This window comes from Leptodactylus fuscus, chromosome 5, assembly GCF_031893055.1.
Source record: "Leptodactylus fuscus isolate aLepFus1 chromosome 5, aLepFus1.hap2, whole genome shotgun sequence".
Classification (NCBI taxonomy): domain Eukaryota; kingdom Metazoa; phylum Chordata; class Amphibia; order Anura; family Leptodactylidae; genus Leptodactylus; species Leptodactylus fuscus.
In genome coordinates, this window is record NC_134269.1 from 97,650,417 (window position 1) to 97,673,786 (window position 23,370).

General features: G+C 41.4%; 1 protein-coding gene across 2 annotated transcripts; it reads left to right on the forward strand.

The window, feature by feature from the left end:
• The first annotated feature begins 995 nt into the window (after positions 1-995).
• On the forward strand, positions 996-22,077 carry LMF2 (lipase maturation factor 2). Of its 2 annotated transcripts, none has more exons than XM_075273820.1 (14): positions 996-1,159; positions 3,534-3,787; positions 4,708-4,736; positions 5,083-5,279; positions 7,166-7,344; positions 11,634-11,769; positions 12,859-12,990; positions 13,389-13,494; positions 14,881-14,977; positions 16,230-16,412; positions 16,976-17,144; positions 19,014-19,125; positions 20,308-20,416; positions 21,422-22,077. In XM_075273820.1, the coding sequence occupies exons 1-14, from the start codon at positions 1,066-1,068 to the stop codon at positions 21,722-21,724; spliced, it is 2,100 nt and encodes a 699-aa protein (XP_075129921.1). In that variant the 5' UTR covers positions 996-1,065; the 3' UTR covers positions 21,725-22,077. The 2 variants fall into 2 exon arrangements, with proteins under 2 accessions (XP_075129921.1, XP_075129922.1); XM_075273821.1 differs by having other exon boundaries at positions 11,634-11,757.
• The last annotated feature ends 1,293 nt before the right edge of the window (positions 22,078-23,370 follow it).

Genomic DNA, 23,370 nt, shown 5'->3' on the forward strand with positions numbered 1-23,370 from the left:
AGCAGCAGGAGCGATGCTGTTATTCCGCTCCTCCGCCCCCCCCCCCCCCTTCCGGAATCTGTGCCGGCGTCTAACCCTCCCCAGTATCCGCCTCTCTATTACAGCGGATGCCGGGTTTGCATCGGCTGCCCCTTCCCCCAAAGTGTAAACTACCCCCCCCCTCCAGGATCGCTCCCGTACACATAGCCCCTCCTCCCTCCCCCCTCAGAGCAGCAGATACATCACTTGATTTATGACCAGATAAGTCAAGGGATGTGTCCAAAAAAAAAAGAATAAAGTAAGATAGTGGACAAACAAAGCAGTTTTGTTGAAGCAATGTATTTAGGAAACGTCTTACATTCACATTAACAAGCAGTATAGATAGGATCCTTGTGATGGGACAACCCCTTTAAGTGGACCAAAGAACAGAAACCCGTGCAGGTGTGAACCTAGTGTAAATCTGTCAGGGTGTGATGTCACCCACCAAGACAGAAGAAGGGGCATATTGTTGGCATGAAGAACTGTGTGCCAGCCAAAATAGCCAGCCAGTGAATAGCCATAGCTAGGCGGCCATGTTTGCAGAACATGGCAGTAGTCACGCACAATTTCTGCAGTTTGCTATTATTTTAATACTTTTTTTTATTTTATTCTTAGATACATTATAGTCAGATATACTGTAATGAAATAATGCATCAAACATAACAGTAATTAATTATATAAGATGCAAGAAAGAAAAGTGAAGTGCGTGAGGCTGGCAAATAACCTGGCACTATGCCGTTGCACCACGTACTCTGTACACCCTGTAGACTAGAAGGCGCATCAATAAGGAAGAAGCACGTCTCACTAAATACTCTCCTAGGCAGAACCGCAGATGTTAGAGCTGCGCCTGCGCACTACGTGAAACCACTGAGCAATCCCAAATCTCTTCGAACTCTCCTATCAAATTATGAAGCAGAGTTTTGAACGTGGAAACGTGAAACGCGCATGCGTGTCTGGTAGGGCGATTGGCATACCTCAATGCGCTTGTGCAGACCGTCCACGTTGTGACTCATCCAGACAGCTGCAAAGATCGGTAGATCAGTGGTCATGGGGGAACAGCGGCACGTCCGGAATAGCTTCCTATGGGGGCTGAGCGGTATATACCTGTGTGCATTCCTCTCCCTCTATACGCAGATTCCAGGTAAACACTTGCATGTGAATTGGCGCGGATATTTTGAGTTCCTCTTCTCTATATTTGCAGAAACAATTGAGAGCTTGTCTATTATGCCATGTGTATGGCCGGAAATATATGCTGTGCATATCCATATAACGTCTTGGAATATACGTTCTCCGTGTGTATGACACATGTATTGTGTGTGTACATATGTATGTATATATTAGTGTTATTCAAACAATATCTCCTGTAGTATTTGTTTTCATTGTACTCCACACCTTGCTGCATTGCTCACAATGTATCGTGTAGTATTTGTTTTCATTGTACTACACACCTTGCTGCATTGCTCACAATGTCTCCTGTAGTATTTGTTATTGATCTCCACACCTTGCTGCATTGCTCACAATGTATCGTGTAGTATTTATTATTGTACTCCACACTTTGTTGCATTATTCACAATGTCTCCTGTAGTATTTTAGATCATTATACTCTACACCTTGCTGCATTACTCATAATGTATTGCCCATTTTTACATCCTTCCTAAACTTGTAGCAATTGATATTCCTGAAACAAAAGATAAGTTTCCTCAAGGTTATAAGTTGTAGATAAGCGAGTGACTAGTAAATACTGAGTCAGCACACAGTGAGTGCTAGATGACATTTTATTAGGGCTGAGTGTGATGAAATTGCTGCAGGGAAAGTGGGCATTTGGCCCAGTGGTATGGTGTGGGCACTGCACTACCTCTCCTGGCCATGTCAGTTTACTATTAGCCTAATAGATTTGTGCTTTTGTCTGTAGACGGCTCCCAGACTATGAAGCCCCTTACACAGGAAGTGATAATAGCACTCAACAGCTGGATCTCTCACTTCTCCAACTTCTTGTGTAGCCATAAGAAGCCCTTCCATTTTTGGGTAGTGTTGTCATCAGCAGGATGAGGGTGTATGCATTAGGCTTTGTTCAGACAACATTCTGATCCTTTTTTGGACATTCTGTTTAAGTGATCAGAGAAATGGAAGAGCATTTAGCACTATTCTTCATGTAAAAAATGACTGACACCAGGTTGGCAAGCCAACATTGCTTTTAGAAGCCAGTGGGTGTCTGTCAAACTGGTATCTGTCATATAACAGAGCTGGACCCTGAGTTTTCTGTTTCTCAGACAAACTAGAAAAAAAATTCTAGAAGTGTAAAGAGCGGTATGAGTGTAACAGCTAGGTTCCATGTGGTCCATCCAAAATAACCAGGGCGGTGGAGTCAGCAAGTCAAACAACTAAACCATGAAACTCAGTCCATGGGTGCACCAAATTATTGGCCTGAACACATGGCTAAAGAGGGACGCCTAGCATTATAGTTATCTGTGCTGCTCGGAGAAACTGTCTCCTGGCAAAATACTGTTCTCTACTGTAATCTCTATGGAACAGTATTCCACTAGGAGACAGGGACTCCTAGCGGCATAGATAACTAAAAAGCTAGGAATCCCTCTCCAGTCATACTGTTCAGGCTAGTAAACCCGTCTCACGCACAGACTGAGTTTCTCATGTGAATGTAGCCTAAGGCTAGGTTCACATCTTCGCACAGGTCGGGAAAAACAGAGGCACAGACTGCTAAAATGGTTGTTACAGACAGACCCCATAGAGTACAAAGTAAATATCAATCAAACTATGCATGTAATTAATTATGCAATAACAGTAATTGAATTATATAATTAATCATTTTATTTTGAAAGCAGATTACGTAATTTATTTATTTTTTTCAACTCCACCCAAAACTGGATCTGGACTCCTTGATTCTGTTTTTACTTGTTAAGGCTGGGGCCCCATGTGGAGGAGATACTGTGAAAAAAAAAAACACGCAGTATTTTACAGTCACAGCAAAGTGGATGGCATTCTAGCGAATCTCATCCCCACTTTTTCAGAAAATATGCGCAGCGAATACACTGCAATTTCCAAAACTGTTGCAGTTTTGGAAATCACAGCATGTCTATTATACCTATGGAAATGCTGGCAGTTTCCCTATAGGTATAATTGAAGCAGAAACCTCTGCAAACTTTCTCTGCAAGTGCTGTGTGAAGAACCGCGATGTGGTGCCACTGTGGATTTTCCTGCAGTGCTTTTTTTGCCTCAGGATGCCACATGCGACTTTAGCCTAACACAGTTTATTTTTTTTACACAGACCAAGTGTGTATTCATAATAGCATGCCCACCTTACAGAGACAAAAAATTTTTATACAAATCTACAGCACTTTCAGTCAATGCAAAAAAATGGAAAACCTTTTCCATTACTTCTTCTTACAGTATACAAGTGATCTTTTATATACTTATGTTCTACATAACTGGTTTATTTTCATGTTACTGACTTTAGTGCTCAGAATCCATTTCATACATCTCACTATGTTTTACTTTAGGGTTGTATGGACGTGAGGGAATCTTGCCAGCCTGGAAGATGCTTCGATTCACTGGAAAGGAATTTTGGGAACAGTTAATGGACTCGCCTACCTTGCTATGGTTAGGTCCTCGCTTAGGACTGGACACTGAGCAGGGCATTGAATTAATTTGTTTACTTGGGGCTCTTCTTTCTCTGGGTGCACTGCTTTTTAACTGCCTTCGTGACAGCTTGGTTTTTTTCTTGCTGTGGATCTTCTACCTGTCCCTATATCAGGTAAGCTTCGGGTGATTGCCTCAGAAACTTTAGTAATAGTTTGTCTGACAAGAATACGAACATAGACTTTAAGACTCTTTTACAAAGCCTCTTATACCCATACATATTTCACTTCAAAAATAATACTTTGAGGGACAGAACACAGTGTTATGTCCAGTAAAGTGGGAAGGCAGCATTAAATTGGCTCTATCATTGGGAAAAGTCATTTTTAACTAATCACATACTTGCATAGCCTTTAGAAAGGCTATTCCACACCTACCTTTTGTATGTTAATCGCCTCAGTAGTTTATGAATTAGCCCGTTTTTATTCATATGCTAAACAGGCTCCAGCGTGCACTTGGAAGTCTCAGCGAGCACTCCTCTCTGCTAGTCTCTGCTATGTGTCTGAGAGTAGAGAGGCTGCTGCTGGTGACTCATCTCGCTTCTCTCACACACACATAGCAGAGAATAGCAAACGATGCTCACTGAGACTTCTGGTGCTTGCTGGAGGCTAATTACCATGTGACTAAAAATGGTCTCATTCAAAATCTACTGAGGCGATTAACATACAAAACGTAGTTGTGGAATAGCCTTTCTAAAGGCTATGCAAGTAGGTGATTAGTTAAGAATGACTTTTCCCAATGATAGAGACCCTTTAAGTACATGTAACTGGTGTTCCATGGGAACACTATAGTATCCATGAAGGACATTGACCTGCTTTGAGTACCATACTAGAGGGAGTTACTGTACTCTGCTAAGTGAGGGAGACACTGCTTCACTACTTTGTGAGGTTGAGTTGTGATTGCAGTGAGTGGGAGTAGACATACACAATTGTCATTTACCATATTTAGGGATTCCTTATGTATAGAAGTAAGATCTATTGTTCTAGCTTTTTTGATGCATTATAGTGATTGTGACTTAATTATTGAATGTTTTTGCAGGTTGGACAAGTTTTCCTTTATTTCCAATGGTAAGTGTTTTAAGTAGTTTTATACATAATCTACATGTATATTTACGTCATTATTTTATCTATTATAAATTGTCTCTCTTCATACCATGTGATGTATATATGCCCAATGACTAGTTTGGGTTGTTTATATACTGTTGCATCCATCTCCCATTGTAAAAAAAAAAAAAATTAAATACATAATTAAAAAAGAATTCTGAATCCCCTTGTATTCAAACATATGTCGACTTCATGTTTTTTGAATGCAGAAGCATAAAAACATTTGTGGGGCCGGCACATAGGTTCTGTGGTCATATGTGTTTAGACTTTAAGTGTAAACATGGCTTTATCAGTATGTATTCTATTTCAGGGACAGCCTTTTACTAGAGACTGGATTTCTTGCAATATTGATAGCTCCATTGCGTGCTTTGCGCTCAAAGTCGAATGTCTGGAGTGCCTACGATGGCATGACTTTTTGGCTTGTTCGATGGCTGCTTTTTAGGCTTATGTTTGCATCTGGAGTTGTAAAACTTACCAGTCGGTGTCCAACATGGTGGGGACTTACAGGTAAGGAAGTTTAGATCTAAGGCTAGGCTAATGTGTTTAATTTATATAGTAGATACAGTCAAATTGATTGTGGATTATCTGTCACCAATTGGGGGTGGGGGTGGTTAATCGTTAGTTTGTTATTCTTCAGTTAAAGAGAGTCTGTCACAAGTACCCACAAGATAGGTTAGTGTCCCTTGAATTAAATGGTGTTTCCCCCTTGTGCCTCTACTGATATTGCTGTTTTTTTTCAAATATGCAAATGAGTTCTTTTGGAGAAACAAGGGCATAATCATTTACCTCTTTGGAGCAATATCATGGGGGTACTGATCATTATTTATTTCTAGAGCACCATTAAGATCATGGTTCTCTACATATGAGGGTTTACATACTGTACACAAAATATACAAAACAAGTACAATACTAATGCTATGTTCACACGGTGGAAAATTAAGAGGAATGCCTCTTCATTTTCTGCTACTGGCATTTTCACCCATAGTTGGCCGCTACCAGAAGCTGATTCAGTACATGGGCATTCTGTTGTGGCTTCCCTCTGCCTCCTATTGAAAACAATGGGAGGCGGATTCCGGACTGAATCTGCCTCGGATTCAGGGGTGAAGTCTGCCCCAGAATCTGCGGCAGGTCAGAGATGTATGGAGGTGGTAGGTTGTGGATAGCTTTGTATATCGCACTGTCAGTACTTAGTCAGTATTTTGCATCAGTATCTTCAAGCCAAAACCAGGAGTCCACTTCTGATTGTGGATTACAAATACTTATTCAAAATATTGACCCAACACTAACTATGTGAAAGTGGCCTTAGGCTAAGACCCCAAGCTTCAGAAACGCTGCCTTTTACAGTACCAACAAAGGGAATAAGATTTTAGTTAATCTCATCCACACAGGTACTTTGTTCTTCTGATTAGCAAGCTATGTCCTATCCTATGGCTTTTGTGGGAAAACCTCTATAATATTCATCATCCATTCTGTTTAGTTACAGTATACTGCAGCTGTCCTGAATTATGTATGTCACTGATTTCTTCAAAAACAGAGTAAAATGATATTTTGCTAAATGCTTCTTTATTAACTGAAGTGTGGTGTATTTTCATTGATGATTGATAATAATATAGCACTCTAGTGAGTAGCACTTACAGTTAGAGGTATTTCCATCTCAGACATCCTCTGGATATGCCATAAATCTGGGTCCCACTTATCTTAAAAGTGCTCCTCAACCCTCACTTTACAACCACTAAAGATGGGGAGATCACTGTACATGTTCAGCTCTCTTCATCCATTTCTGTGGGATCTCTGAAAATAATCAAGGCTGCCTACTTGGCTATTTTGGTAACTCCCATAGTTAGGTCCTAACTAGGTTTTCTAGAGAAAATTGATAAAAATTGATAAAAATATTGTGAATATATAATAAAAAGTGAGCTTAAGCAGATTTGTTCCTCACTTTGTTTAGGGATATGAACTAACTGCTTCAGCGTGCATTATATTTTCTCTGTCATGCAATGAATTTGAAAGAATTAATGAAATCCGCTTTCCCTGTCACAAGACAAGCCGCATAAAATAAAGCTAGTCTTGTTTAACCTCTGCCATACCAGGTCTGGTCAGAGACACAGAATGCTACATGAAGAGACATTACATATTCATTTTTAATTGGGTTTATGCACTATATCTAGAAGGTCATACTACTTTCTGTAGTGAAATACACTCGCTGTGTTCTGTGTGATTTTTATAAGCCAGAAGAAGGAATCTCTGTGCTTTTAAAGTTTTCAAATATATTTTTTTCTGGTTATCCAATAAATGTACCATACTTACAACACTTTTTGTATAAAAAAAAATGAAAAAAAATATTTTGGGACCAATAAGTTGACAAAGTAGATTAATTGTCTGTTCTTTTCTAGCTCTGACTTACCACTACGAGACCCAATGTATTCCAACTCCGCTTGCTTGGTATGCTCACCAGCTTCCTGTATGGTTTCAGAAGCTGTCAGTGGTTTCTACCTATGTGATAGAAATTGGGGTGCCATGGCTTTTCTTCCTGCCCTCAAGAAGGCTTCGTCTTTTCTCATTTTATTCTCAGGTAATAAAATTGAAAGTATATTGAGCTTGCACTGCTATGAACTTTGCATTTGTGTTTGTGTTCATTGTTTAGCTGTTTTATTAGACTCTTGTTGTATCATACAAAACTGTTAACTGTTAAAGGGATCCTATCATTAAAACAATTTTTTCTGCCTACCACATAAGAATAGCCTTAAGAAAGCTTATTCTTCTCCTACCTTTAGATGTCTTCTCCGTGGCGCCGTTCAGTAGAAATCCCGGTTTTCGTCGGTATGCAAATAAGTTCTCTCACAGCACTGGGGGCAGGCCCCAGCGCTCAAACAGCACTGGGGTGTCCCCAATGCTGTGAGAGAACTCTCCAGTGCCGCCTCCATCTTCTTCAGGAACGGCCTCTTCACGCTTCTTCTTCCGGTGCTGGTGGTCAAAATTCTAAGCCTTGGGCACAACTGACTGTTCATGCCCGCGGCCACAAGAAAAATGGCCACTTACACAGTAAGTAAGCGGCCATTTTCTTGTGGCCTGTGGGCATGCGCAGTCCTACATCTAAAGGTAGGAGAAGAATAGCCTTTCTTAAGGGTATTCCTACGTGGTAGGCAGAAAAAATTGTGTTTTAATGATAGGATCCCTATAAGTGTAAATATAATTATTTCGTTTGGTTGCATTTTGAAAATGGTATATACTCAAGTATAAGCCAATTTTTTTCAGCACAGTTTTTGTGCTAAAAAAGCCACCCTCGGCTTATACTTGAGTCAAGTAAAAAAAAGATTTTTTTTTTTTTTTTGGGGGAGTGTCTATGGGTTAAGTTGCAGAAGTTATATGTATGCCTGGAAGCTATTTACTGAATCCTCTGGACCCAGTGGTGTAGATTTTCCGCTATCCCTCCCTGTTGGTGTGGCGTTAGGCCAGTATCCTCAGGGAGGAAGTGGATACTCCCACTCTTTGCAATATTGATTGGGTCTTGGAGGTTGACATTATTCAGTATTCAGTACCAATATACTCTTGGCATACTTTGTATTTTATAGGGAGGTAGGATTTCTGAGTGAAGGGTTTAATAGGTGGATTAAAGCTATACTACCTTGCCCCTACCTTTCCTACTCCCCTATGGATGTTACACAAAATAAAGTGCACACCCTTTGAATATCTGGCGATTCCACTGCCTGGGTGGCCGGAAATTTGTTCTTACCTTGTTTTATGTTTTAAGGATAAACAATAAAGGTGAAGTTTTAAATTTTATTTAATGTACTTTTTTTGGGATATATTCCCTTCAGTGAATCTCGTGTCTATGACCAGCCGCAATAGTAATGTATAGAATCTCCAATAAAATAGTGGAAACAAAAGCTTTAAAAAAATATAATAAAATAAAGTAAATAAATGTTTTAAATCCCTCCTTTCCCTAGAATACATATAAAAGTAGAAAATTACTGTGAAACACATACACATTAAGTATCCCTGTGTCTGATAGTGCCCGGTCTACTGAATATAGGGTATCTACAGTGCTCCTGTTCCATCGGGAAGGGGTTAATAGGAGGACGGGATACGCTATATTCAGCCATACTGAACTCCACGTGGGGGAAAAAAAAATCAGTCCTCAAGCTCAGGGAAGGGGCAGACAGACAACCAAAACACCCCTTCCCCACCACTCAGCAACTACTGCACCCAAAAACTCCGACCATTTTAATTTTTGAAATTTTCCAGTAGCTGCTGCATTTCCCCCCTCGGCTTATACTCGAGTTAATAAGTTTTCCCAGTTTTTCTTGGTAAAATTAGAGGCCTCTCCTTATATTCGGGCCAGCTTATACTCGATTATATACGGTAAGTTTTGCATATAGTTCCCACTGCATGTACAAGAGGTGCATACTGTATGTTAAACTTCCTGCATGTATCCCTTTCAAAATTATCTGGTTTGTCTTAGAAAACACCTTACTCTACTGTACATTGCTGTTAGATATGTGACATATTGGGGTAACCTCATCCTGTAAAGTGATGGCATATTGCTAAGATGTTTGGATAATAAAGTTATGACCCATCTTAGCACTATGTCACCTGTTTCTCTAAAGTGTTAAAATATGATTTCCCAAGGTGCACTGCTCGCTTGAAGCGAGAATCCAACTGAATGCAGGTTCTGTTCACATGTGTGTTGTTTATTACAGTAATGCTGGATCCCAGGTATGACAGATACTAACAGCACTTACAGATCTCATTGACTATAATGGGATACATTGGGTTTTAACAGCTACAGCTTATTGTGTGTTTCATCATAAATTTACAATCTGAAAGAGCTGGTTCCCCATGATCTTTATTCCACTTTTAATACATATACAAGCGATTTCCAATAGGGGGTTCTTTGGAAACTCAGCAGGGAGCTGAGACTCTGGTTGGAAAGATGACTTCATGTAATATTACAAGAGAACGCGAAATAAAAAAGCAACGTGCGGCACCCAGTGCATTACCCTTTGTAATGTATCATTAAGAATAATAGGTATATCAATAGTCACCTTCTGGTGCTGTGATAGTCATAGCGCCTTAAAAGTCACATAAATAAACCAGGGTGGGCAGCAGCAAATCATAACCGCAAGATGCATGTAGATACCGATAGAACAGGACCAGTCCAGACCAAACAAATGTAAAAAAATAATAGATCCGCGCTTGCCAACCTTAGCCTTGTCACAATCCTTTATTTAAAGCCTTTTATACACAACGTGTTTTGAGACCTAAAGCAGGTGTACATAAGGACAGCATAACAAATGCATAGTACATGCTGGGTATACATAAAATGAGGGGAAATAGAATGCACCCACTAATGAAGTCATCCCAATTAAAAAAGTTCCAAACAGAACAAATATGGTAAAAAAATACACATTTGGAGTCATATACAATAAAATAATCTGGTTGTTACACCAAGCGCATACAGAAATATACATACAATTTCACAGTAACAATATGCTACCACTGCCGTCTGTAACCCTCACATTGCGCATGTTCCTAAAAATAACCGCCAGGAAGCACAGTGATACGGTGTTGGTGGAACGCAAATGTGTTCCAAAGGCTGGAAGTGTGCATCCAATTAACCCCCGGAACGCATTTGTGCTCCAAACACCGGAAGTTGTTCCGGACTATTCTGTACTCATATTTACTTAAATTACAATTAAATCCCCTTATTCATAGCTCTAGGGATATACCACTACTTATTAATACGGAAATCCCTCCACAATCTAGCATAAGAATGTGGATTGATAGACTGATACCTCCATGCAATATTATGTGTCCTTAGAACATTCTTTGGCATTTGATAAAAAACAATTTGGTAGGGGTCCCCAGAGGGATCTTTAATTGTTCTACAGGGGTGAGCCAAGTCTGAAAAGGTTGGGTAACACTGACATGTACACTGTTTGCAGTTTTAATAAGATGTCCATGTTAGAGAGGATTTTGATGGCATAGCCTTATGTATAACTGTTGGGGAGTCAAGCAAAGGAGATGGTATTGCTGTCTTCATTTGTTTTTTTTTCAGGTCCAGTAACATGCATATATGTTTGTCTGTACCTAGAAATGTAGCTTGATTATTAAAGGGGTTTTCCTGGGGTTAAATATTGATAGCCTAGTTTTATGCTAGGTCATCAGTATCTGATAGATGGGTTCTGACATCTAAAATCTCTATAGATCAGTTGTTGGGAATGGCAGCAGTTCTTGGGTAAGTGCCGCTTCACATCATGTCCCTTTTTCACATAGCCTGTTTGCAGCTCATTCCTATTCAAGTTAAAGGGGTATTACCATGAGACAAGAATGACCTTTCCCCTGGTGCACATTCAGCTTCATTCAAAGCGAATGTGGGCATGACTGATAGTGGACGGCGCTCCCTTTCACCTCAATTGGAGCGAAGTAGATAACCAAGTGCTTTATTTCATCTATCTCTGGTGCTCCCATTAAAGTCAATGCCAGTGCTGTCCACTACCAGTCACGCCCACATTTAGCCTGGCTTCAGGCAGACTGAATGTGCAGCAGGAGAAAGGTCCTCTAGTTCTCACATCGTGGGATACCCCCTTTAATGGGGCTGAACTACAATACCAAGCACAGCCTCTACATGATGTATGGGACTATGCTTGATGTTCAGTGAAGAGGCAACAGAGCTTACCTGAATGCTGCAGTTTTACAAACAAACAGCTTATTGGTTGGGGTCCTGGGTGTTGGATTACTAAGGGTAGGACACCAGTATTACATGCCCTGTACAGCGTGCCATAGCCCCTTCTTTCTGCTGATAGGCCTTTTAGTTGAAAATTTTAGCATAGAATGTTAACCTTAGCATCTTTATTTTAGGTTCTGCTACAGATGATGATCATACTTTCTGGGAATTATAACTTCTTTAACCTGCTGACCCTGGTTATTTGCTTTTCTCTGCTGGATGATCAACACTTGGGGTCAGGCCCGAAGGGAAGAAAAGGTCAACAGAAAGGTGATTGTTTGAAGCTATTGTTGTCATAATGTTTGACTGTGCTTGCGTTATGCCTGAAACATTTTATAAGTTCTCCCCTGATGGCCGATGTCCAGGAAGGTGAGGATCAGACCGAGTTCAACTGCCTGATCCTTTTGTTTCAGTGAAGAGAATTTTATTTGATGTTGATTTTAGGGGGGGGGGGGACTTCGAAATCCACATGTATCAAATCCACACTAGTTGCTGCAAATTTTCCGTTTGGATTTCAACCCTATACCTGCAGATTTCAGTGCAGTTTTTTAGCACATAAATCTTAGAACTTCCTGGAGACAAAATTTTAAAGGGATCCTATCATTTAAACTCAATTTTTTCTGCCTAACACGTAGGAATAGCCTTAAGAAAGGTTATTCGTCTCCTACCTTTAGATGTCGTATACCGTTCGGTATATAATCCGGTTTTTGTCTGTATGCAAATGAGTTCTCTTGCAGCACTGGGGGCGGGCCCCAGCACTTAAACAGCACTGGGGGTGTCCCCAATGCTGCGAGATAACTCTCCAGCGCTGCCTCCATCTTCTTCAGGAACTGGTCTTCTTCCGGGGGTTGGCTTCAAACTTGCCTAGGGCAAAGCCGACTGCGCATGCCCACAGGTCACAAGAAAATGGCCACTTGCACAGTATTGTAAGCAGCCGTTTTCTTGCGGCCGGCAGGCATGCACAGTCGCCTTTGCCCAAGGCCTAGAAGTTTGAAGCCAACCCCCAGAACAACACGCGTAGAAGACCTGTTCCTGAAGAAGATGGAGGCGGTGATGGAGAGTTCTCTCGCAGCATTGGGGACGGTTCCAGTGCTGTTTGATCACTGGGGTCTGCCCCCAGTGCTGCGAGAGAACTCATTTGCATACAGACGAAAACTGGATTATATACCGAACGACGGCCCGGAGAAGACATCTAAAGTTAGGAGACGAATAGCCTTTCTTAAGGCTATTCCTACGTGTTAGGCAGAAAAATATGAGTTTAAATAATAGGATCCCTTTAATACATGTTGATGGTGATGAACATATGTTCTGTGTGTGATATTTCGCTGGGATGTTAAGTTTATCTACTTTGGTTCACAGGCCGTAGGTTCTCCATGCAGTTTTTTGTTGGGCTTTTTGATCTCCTGATTTTTGGTTTGCTTGGCTTTTGGACAATAAAATACTTTTCTCTACAAATAAACTGGGATAAGTATCAAGTGGAAACTAAAACCGGTAAGTTTATTGCTTAGTGTTTTTTAGTACTCTATTTATATTTGGTGAAGATTCGGAAACTGAAAATACTGTGCTTTAGGGTATTATTTCCAATTTGTCGCATTTTTTTTTTTTTACAAATTGCTGCAGATTAGTTTCAAATGATATAATAATTGATGTGCATGCCCCTTATTTCTGTGAAGTTCTTGTATGTTTGGTTAGTTTCAACCTACAATTGTAGTGTCCATTATTTAGATCCGTCATGGGATCATAAAAGCGGACATTAAAGCCACATAATGATTGATGGAAACTGAACAATTTCCTCCTGCATCCCTATACTTGTATGCAACAGAACAAAAATATGCTGAAATATTAGAGGTGAAATGTGATAAAATATTATGGTTTCCCTTTTTGTACAGCATTTACCTACCATAATTTCCTGCAGTGGCTCCGCACAGTGACACTTCCTTCTATTTGGATAGCAGCTGTATCTCTTGGTTGGGAGATTCTCAAGGGCATGTACAGGTAAGCGTATGTCCTGGCTTGTACAGTTGTGAGGTATGGAAGAATATTGTCCACTATATTTTTATTTATTTTTTTTCGTGCCAAACCAGTAAATCACTGTAGTAAGTAAAGCATCCTTTAAATTAAATACTGATAATGGTAAACATTAAAGGGGTTGTCACAAGGTAGACATTTTATATCACATATTAACAGGAATAACTGAAATTCTCATTAACACTCGAATGGGGGTTCTTTAGTTCTTAAAGAGGACCTTTCACCACTTTTGGGCACATGCAGTGTTATATACTGCCAGAAAGCCGACAGTGCGCTGAATTCATCGCACTGTCGGCTTTCCCGATCTGTGCCCGGTGTAAAGAGCTTACGGTGCCGGTACCGTAGTGCTCTATGGTCAGAAGGGCGTTTCTGACCATTAGCCAGGAACGTCCTTCTGCCTCGCGGCGCCAATGGCGCTGTACTGTGGAGCCGGGAGGAACGCCCACCTCCCGCTCCTGATAATGCTCGTCTATGGACGAGCAGTGTGAGCAGAGGGAGGGGGCGTTCCTCCCGGCTCCACAGTACAGCGCGATAGGCGCCGCGAGGCAGAAGGACGTTCCTGGCTAATGGTCAGAAACGCCCTTCTGACCATAGAGCACTACGGTACCGGCACCGTAAGCTCTTTACACCGGGCACAGATCGGGAAAGCCGACAGTGCGCTGAATTCAGCGCACTGTCGGCTTTCTGGCAGTATATAACACTGCATGTGCCCGGATATGGTGAAAGGTCCTCTTTAAAGGGGTTGTTCTTTATAAAATAAGAATTAACTCCTAAACTAAACCCCTTACCCCTGCCTAACTTCTAATTTATTTATATATTTTTTTTAAAAAAATCTATAATTAGCCATATCCCTGAGACAGTTTCTGATAATCTGGTGTCATTCCATTTTACCGCTAAACCCCTGTAATTGCAGAAAATAAAAAAAAAACAAAAAAAACATTTTATCTGGTTTAACCCAGAAAGTTGCTAATTTCCATTGCCTGCAATATGACAAACTTAAATTAAAGGGTATCCAGGTTCATCTCTGCATCGTCAGAGAGAGACCTGCCGCTGCCTCGCTTCATTACTGGATTCACAGCTGCACTGCCCAGTACTGCAGTATAATATAATCCATGCTGCTACTTATGAGGTTGTTCAAAAGATTGATAGGGGAGAAAAACCTCCTCTTTATTTTATTTATTTTTTGTAGAGTGGAAAACTGGTAAAAAAACGTTTGCTATAAAATGGGCAGATATAGATAAACAATATGTGCACAAACTATATAGACTGATGTCAGAGCTCACAGCTGATTTATTTGTCAGTTATTGCTGATTTTAGAGCCTTTATTTAGACAATAAATTCTTGTTTCCACAGTAGTGCATCTGTACGAGGCTTCTTCTGGAAGCTGTGGGCTATAATCCAGTGGATTATTTTCTCCTTTGCTACAGTTGGAATGTTTGCAGTCAGCCTGGTGAGTATTACACCTGCAATTTCTTGTAAAGCCTGTAAGTTAAACACAGTTGTGTCATCTCATGAATGAGGTAAATGTTTCTCTGAAGTGTAAGAAGTCTTAAATGTGAAATTGTTTTAATAATCATTTGTCAAATCTATTTTGTTCAATAAGTCTTGAGTTCGCTGAGTCTTTTTAAGAGGACCTTTAATGTCCTTGGGCACATGTGGTTTTATATACTGCTAGAAAGCCAACAGTGCACTGAATTCAGCTCACTGTCAACTTTTCCTGTTATGTATCCCGGGGCAAGAGATATCGGTGCATTTACCTATACATCTTCACTGTCAGAAGGGCGTTCCTGACAGTTTAGCTGGGCAGTGAGGAACACCCCTCCTGACAGTAGTGTCCATAGCTATGTACTGTCAGAGGGAGCGTTCCTACCGCCCAGTCGTGACGCTGAGTGGTGAGGAATGCCCCCCAGTAGTAGTCTATGGATGAGTACAGTCAGGGGGCGTGCTGCTCACAGGTTAGCATCATGGCTGGCCAGTAAGGAACACCCCTTCTGACAGTATAGAGCTATGGACAGTACAGTCAGGAGGGGCGTTCCTTTACAGCCCAGCTAGACTGTCAGTAACGCCCTTCTGACAGTGAAGAGGTATCGGTAAACGCACCGATATATTTTGCCCCGGGGCATATAACATAGGAAAGCCGACAGTGCGCTAAATTCAGCACACTGTCAGCTTTCTAGTGGTATATAAAACCGCATGTGCATGAAGACATGAAAGGTCCTCTTTAACCTTCAACCATTACATATTTGGCCACTAGGTGTCAGTCTAAAATCATTGTTACTATTAGACTTTACTTGTGATATATGCTAGTATTGAGATTTCTCATAAGTAGTAGTTTCAATACTGCATGTGAAGATCAATATTTTCAAGCATGTTATGCACTTATACAAAGTTTCTCTCAGAGGAACGGAAAGTTAGACTCCTTAAATAGCAACTACATATGGAGCTTGACAGACCCCAATGTCTATAATGGGGGTTGGTGTCAATTGTTTTTATACTGAAAGTGACAGATGAAAATGCTCTGCTTGCAGGACTTTCATCCACTGATTTTAAGCTGATATTGTGAAAGTAACCTAAACATGATTCTGCATCTTTTGTTCTATACTTTACAATGTCCTTCATACATTTTTCTGTGTAGTAGTAATGAATGTAATGTTGGTCTTTTTGTTTATAGCATTGTTTTTCTATTCTCATTCATTTTGTAGGTACCATATACGTATATAGACTTTGAATCTAATGGTCAACTTTGGCCAGCAGTGCATCGACTGTTTAGGGCAGTGGATGACTACCAAGTTGTGAATTCCTATGGCTTATTCAGGCGTATGACTGGTGTGGGAGGGCGCCCAGAGGTTGTGGTTGAAGGAAGTTATGACAAACAGACCTGGACGGTAATTTTATTATTTTATTTTATATTTTTTTGCGGGGGGTGGAGGTGCACGGTTAACCTTTATACTCTTTTGTTTGTTTGTTTTCTTTTATTTTTAAGCAGTTTTGCTATGGCTTGTTTAAATCTTCACAAATTAGTACTTAAAATATTTGTTGATATAATGAATGTGTGGCCCAGAGGTCCCCAACCTTTTGTAACTTATAAACCACTTCCCCTTATAATAATTGCAGTAGAGTCAGATTGTTAGTCTATTGAGATATGATCTGCTGACATGGCTTTTTTTTTTTTTTTTTTAATGCTATGAAATCCTTAGTGCACCGTAGTGCCTGCAGTTGCCACATGTGACTCCAGAGCCACTCTTGTTTGCACCCATTTAACAAACTTGAAGTGGTCAGTTAACCAATTCTTTAGATTCTTTTCCCACATTTCTGCTTCTTCTATCCCTGGAAACATCACGGGAGTTAAACCTCTTCACTTCTCTGGAGTTTGGATTTAAAGAATTGTGTCCCTGCTGGATGAAATATTTGTTTTCTCATGTGAGACTTTTTTTGTCCTTTCCATTAGGAGATCGAGTTCATGTACAAGCCAGGAAACGTTAGTGCTCCTCCTTCAGTAGTCACACCTCATCAACCTCGACTTGACTGGCAGATGTGGTTTGCTGCCCTTGGGCCACACTCGCAGAGTCCATGGTTTACCAACTTTGTTTATCGTCTTCTGCAAGGGAACAAAGATGGTAAGCTGTAGAAACGGCTATATCAGTTAAGGCATTGGGTATGAGTTTGTGTGACAATAATTGGTAAGACAGAGTGTAAAATATTAATGAGCTTAGATATATAGATTCCATAGTGTTCCATACAAAGCAATTAATAAGTTAATTAATTCACCAAATTCACTTTTTACCCTGATGCAGTATATTTACTCGCTGAAACGTGTTTATTTTTTATTTTTTTATTATTATTTTTTTAAGCATTTTTCCATCTAAACAGGTTTAATATTCTTTACTGATTTAATAAGATAAATTTATAGGGGCTGGGGCTTAGTGTGGCTGCATACCCCTTGCTTGGTCATGGCAGACTCCATTTAATAAATGCCTCTATAGGTTTTTGCCGAGACAGTAACTGGCAGCCAAATTTATTGTTTAAAGCATGTGAAAATATTAATATTAGTTATGAGGGGGCTGTCTCTCAACACGCAATATATCACATAATATATCTTAGAGGACGTTTCGTATCCTCATGAAAGTGTGGTTTTATATCCCATTTGAAAGCCGACGGTGCGCAGAATTCAGAGCACTGTTGACTTTCTCGTATTGTGCCACGGTGGAGGAGATATTGATATTGGTGCCGTTAGTTTCAGCACCGATCTTTCCCCACTATCTGAAGGACGTTCCTCATGGCTCAGGGTCATCGCTGCGCTGTAAGATATGCCCCCTTGACTATACTGAAACATAGCCGCACTGCAATGACACTGATCTGTAAGGAACGACTCCCCCTCCCTTCCTCCTGTATAAGAATATGGATGAGTCAGCTGGACTATGAGGAACACCCTTCTGACAGTGGGGAGAGATCAGTACTGAAACTAAGGGCACCGATATCTCCTTCACTGGAGCACACTGGGGAAAAGTATAAAACCACACATTCATGAAGCCATGAAAGGTCCTCTCTAAAATCTAACTTGGCATACTGTAATAAAATGTAAATTCTAACATGCTACTTGCCAGCTACTCAGACACAGGTAGATTTCCCAAATATATAACATAAAACAATTGAGATAAATGATTATCCATACATTAACCTTAAAAACAAACCTGTAATTGCCCTGGAAAGGTTGACTCCCACATTGAAAAGTATATTGAAGACTACCCTAGTTGGGAAAATGATCCTAATACTGCTTCATCAAAATGCAACACACATTATAGGTAAAGATGAGCAATTCTTGTTTGTTGCCTTAAAGACAACTGTTCACCACCTCCACTAATTCAAGGTCTCAGCATATGTTAATAGTTGCTGCTCTACTGATACCAGCGCAGTTGGAATATTATCTCTAGCCCCCACCGTTCCCAAGCAATAAGTGCAGTCAAGTTTGGTGCCTGATGTTCTGTGTAAGCTCTGTAATGTAAGAAGGGCAGTGTCAGACAGCAAGGTGTGATTCATAGCACCAATCAGAGGCAGCCACTGTCAGAGCTCAGACTCACACGTCTTGACTGCTCCTTCCTGACACCGCCCTCCTGACAGTACAGAGCCTAAATAGCATATCCGGTACAAAACTAACAGCATTAATTGCTAGAGTACAGTGGAGAAGTAGTAGTAGTTATTAAGTGATGTGAAGAACTGGAGTTTTTTGAGATGGTAAAAGGTCCTTTTTAAGGTAGTATATCTGATCCTGTATACTTCGCTTTTATCTGTAAAAATAGTACCATTCAGCTTCTCAGCTGCTGGAGTATTGCCTTTTCCTGTCTGTAGGTTTATCACTGATCTATCAGTTTTCCATATTTTAGTGGTTAGAATTGTACAGCATGCTATCCCTTTTCTGGCCATCAAAGATCAACAAAAACCTGACAGAAAAGCACTAACTCAAATCCTTTTGTCTTATTTATTCACAGTGATACGACTAGTGCAGAATGATGAGTCCCTCTATCCCTTTAACTCACAACCACCTCATTATATACGAGCCCAACTGTACAAATACTGGTACACAGAGGTTGATCAGACAGGGTGAGTATTACTTGTAGGATAGCACCTCACTGACACATTGCTTTTCTATTACCCTTTGAAGCTAGAGTCTGTAGGATCTCTGTTTTTGATTTGCAGCACATTTGTGCTGATTTTCTATTTCTGTAACAACGCTCTCTGAGTGATTTAGTTAAAATGCATATATTTCAGGATAAAGTTAAAGGGGTGTTCTGGGCAATCCCTCCGATCATCCGTTTTGAAGAGGCCACCTAGTGAACTTGTCTGAGCTGCAAAAATGAGCACCACTGCCTTAATAGCATAATGCATTGTACTTGGAAGCAGCTCTCCTTCTCCCTTTTTTAGGCTGCTCTTTTCTTCATTATCTTCAGATGGTTTATTTATATAGAATTATTTCTGTTTCCTGTTGACACAGGAGTCTATGGAGAAGGGAGAATGAGACTGTTAAAGAAGACCTTTCATGTCCTTAGGCATATGCAGTATTGTATACTGCAAGAAAGCCGACAGTGCACTGGATTCAGCGCTCTGTTTGCTTTCCCGTTCTGTGCCCCCGGTGAAGAGCTGTCGGTGCCATTACCTTAGCTCTTCAGTGTCAGAAGGGCGTTCCTGACAGTCTGTGAGGAACACCCCTCCTGAAAATAGAGCCCATAGCACTATACTGTGAGAGGGGGCGTTACTGTGATGCGCAGAGCGGTGACGAACCCCCCCCCCCCCCTCAGTACTAGTTTATGGATGAGTACTGTTGGGGGGTGTTCCTCACTGCTCAGCGTCATCGCTGGGAAGTAAAGAATGTCCTCTCTGACAGCATAGCGCTATGGACTCTCCTGTGGTGGGGGGGGGGCGTTCCTCACAAACTGTCAGAAACGCCCTTCTGACACTTAAGAGCTACGATAATGGCACTGATAGCTCTTCACCAGGGGCACATAACGGGAAAGTTGACAGTGCGCTAAATTCAGTGCACGATCGGCTTTTTAGCGGTGCATAAAACCACATGTGCCCGAGGACATGAAAGGTCCTCTTTAATTGATATATTGCCTAATTTTAACTTGAAGATAGGGCAGCATCAGAAGATCCCCCTCTGTAGCAGAGTGTAGCTGCTGCATTTATTTGTGTCTTTTCCAGCAGCTTCCACAACATATGAAGAGTCTGCACTTTGTTGTTCTGATTGTACTTAATTGACAATTCCATATTGTGACATTCTACTAGGCAGTCATCTAGTAACTGGTGGCGGCGGCGTCATGTCGAGGAATTCTACCCTGTGGTGTTTCTTGGAGATCATACATTGGAGTCCCTTCTGACTCAACATGGTTTAAAGGTTTGTAACACTATTTATTTATTTTTTATTAGTTTTTGAACAAAAAATACAATATTAATAACCACCCCCCCCACTCTGAGCAAGAAAGATTATGCTAGAATTATTGTATAATATAGTATCTGAATACGTATTAATGCTTACTCTATTTTGGTAGGGTTGTCTCAGAATTTTGAATGCTAAAACCTTCAAGATTACATTATACAATAATTAACAAATTATTATGTTTTTTTTTTTTTTAACATGATGAAATAGAAAGGCAGCCATATTGATTTCTTTTTCACTTTTGAAATAACTTCTCAGAAATTAATGACTAAATGTTCTTAAAGAGGACCTTTCATCACTTGGGGCACGTGCAGTTTTATATACTGCTAGAAAGCCAACAATATGCTGTATCCTGCGCACTGTCGGCTTTCATGATCTGTGCCCCAGATGAAGAGTTAGCGGTGCCGGTACCGTAGCTCTTCACTATCAGAAGGGCATTTCTGACAGTCATTCAGGAACGCCCTTCCTCACAGCAACCCATACAGCACTGTACTGTGAGAGCGGGTTCCTCATCACTCTCACAGTACAGTGCTATAGACAATACTGTGAGAAAGGGTGTTCTTGACCCTTCTGACAGTGAAGAGCTACAGATTGTGAAAGCCGACAGTGCACTGAATTCAGCGCACTGTCTGCTTTCTAGCGGTATATAAAACCGCATGTGCCCAAGTGATGAAAGGTCCTCTTTAAGTCTACAACTCTGTTGTTACTAATACATAGTGGTCACTATAGCCAATCCACACTACTACAGTATCTCATTGTTTCTGTTCTTTTTATGTAAATAATATTGAGAATTGATGATTCTAATGATTTAGTGATATCATTACATCAAATGTTACATCAAAAAAATTTTTGCCTCGTTAGAAAGATGATGCAGACATGGAAGTTTCATCATATTAGAAGAACAAACTAAGAACTCGGCCTGAATTTATAATCTCGTTTCATAAAGTTTTTTTTTTTCTACAGGATAAGCCTCCTCCTCGCCGGTCTGTGGATGCTCCACTGCCATCAGTACTCAGGTTTATACGAGAGATTTTACGGCCATACCCTGCACCTTTGCTACTACATTCACTACTCATTGCAGTAGTTGCCATCTATTCTTTGCAAGCTTTGTTTGGCAGAGGTAGCCGTCCAGGAGTCTCCAAGCCGCGGAGTCATGCAAAACCACAGAATGAGAAAAAGAAGCATAAAGAGACCAGCAAACAAGGAGAGTCTGGGGGTTCTGGGAGGGATTCTGGTCACAATAACAAGAGGCGTGAAAAGAGTTAATAACTGCATAAGGGGCCTGAGACTGTCATTCCACCTGGCACAACCGTCCATTATACACTGGTGGAGCTTCATTCTGTCAGACATTCTCTGTGGTAATCATTGCAGAAATTGATGCTAATTGCTGTTACGCTTCCTCGAAGAGATAGTGGATCCATGACCACTGCTCAGTAAATTTAATACGCGCCACATCTCTTCACTTCTGTTTTTAATTAGAGATGAGCGAACACTAAAATGTTCGAGGTTCGAAATTCGATTCGAACAGCCGCTCACTGTTCGAGTGTTCGAATGGGTTTCGAACCCCATTATAGTCTATGGGGAACATAAACTCGTTAAGGGGGAAACCCAAATTCGTGTCTGGAGGGTCACCAAGTCCACTATGACACCCCAGGAAATGATACCAACACCCTGGAATGACACTGGGACAGCAGGGGAAGCATGTCTGGGGGCATAAAAGTCACTTTATTTCATGGAAATCCCTGTCAGTTTGCGATTTTCGCAAGCTAACTTTTCCCCATAGAAATGCATTGGCCAGTGCTGATTGGCCAGAGTACGGAACTCGACCAATCAGCGCTGGCTCTGCTGGAGGAGGCGGAGTCTAAGATCGCTCCACACCAGTCTCCATTCAGGTCCGACCTTAGACTCCGCCTCCTCCGGCAGAGCCAGCGCTGATTGGCCGAAGGCTGGCCAATGCATTCCTATGCGAATGCAGACTTAGCAGTGCTGAGTCAGTTTTGCTCAACTACACATCTGATGCACACTCGGCACTGCTACATCAGATGTAGCAATCTGATGTAGCAGAGCCGAGGGTGCACTAGAACCCCTGTGCAAACTCAGTTCACGCTAATAGAATGCATTGGCCAGCGCTGATTGGCCAATGCATTCTATTAGCCCGATGAAGTAGAGCTGAATGTGTGTGCTAAGCACACACATTCAGCACTGCTTCATCACGCCAATACAATGCATTAGCCAGCGCTGATTGGCCAGAGTACGGAATTCGGCCAATCAGCGCTGGCTCTGCTGGAGGAGGCGGAGTCTAAGGTCGGACCTGAATGGAGACTGGTGTGGAGCGATCTTAGACTCCGCCTCCTCCAGCAGAGCCAGCGCTGATTGGCCGAATTCCGTACTCTGGCCAATCAGCGCTGGCCAATGCATTCTATTAGCTTGATGAAGCAGAGTGTGCACAAGGGTTCAAGCGCACCCTCGGCTCTGATGTAGCAGAGCTGAGGCTGCACAAGGGTTCAAGCGCACCCTCGGCTCTGATGTAGGAGAGCCGAGGGTGCACTTGAACCCTTGTGCACCCTCAGCTCTGCTACATCAGAGCCGAGGGTGCGCTTGAACCCTTGTGCACACTCTGCTTCATCAAGCTAATAGAATGCATTGGCCAGCGCTGATTGGCCAATGTATTCTATTAGCCTGATGAAGTAGAGCTGAATGTGTGTGCTAAGCACACACATTCAGCTCTACTTCATCGGGCTAATAGAATGCATTGGCCAGCGCTGATTGGCCAGAGTACGGAACTCGACCAATCAGCGCTGGCTCTGCTGGAGGAGGCGGAGTCTAAGATCGCTCCACACCAGTCTCCATTCAGGTCCGACCTTAGACTCCGCCTCCTCCAGCAGAGCCAGCGCTGATTGGCCGAATTCCGT

Coding starts and splice junctions, on each gene's coding strand:
- LMF2 (XM_075273820.1), top strand. CDS start 1,066: ATGGGGGAACAGCGGCACGTCCGGAATAGCTTCCTATGGGGGCTGAGC. Junction 11,770..12,858: donor AAGAAAAGGTCAACAGAAAG/GTGATTGTTTGA, acceptor TTTGGTTCACAG/GCCGTAGGTTCTCCATGCAG. Junction 17,145..19,013: donor TCTGCAAGGGAACAAAGATG/GTAAGCTGTAGA, acceptor ATTTATTCACAG/TGATACGACTAGTGCAGAAT.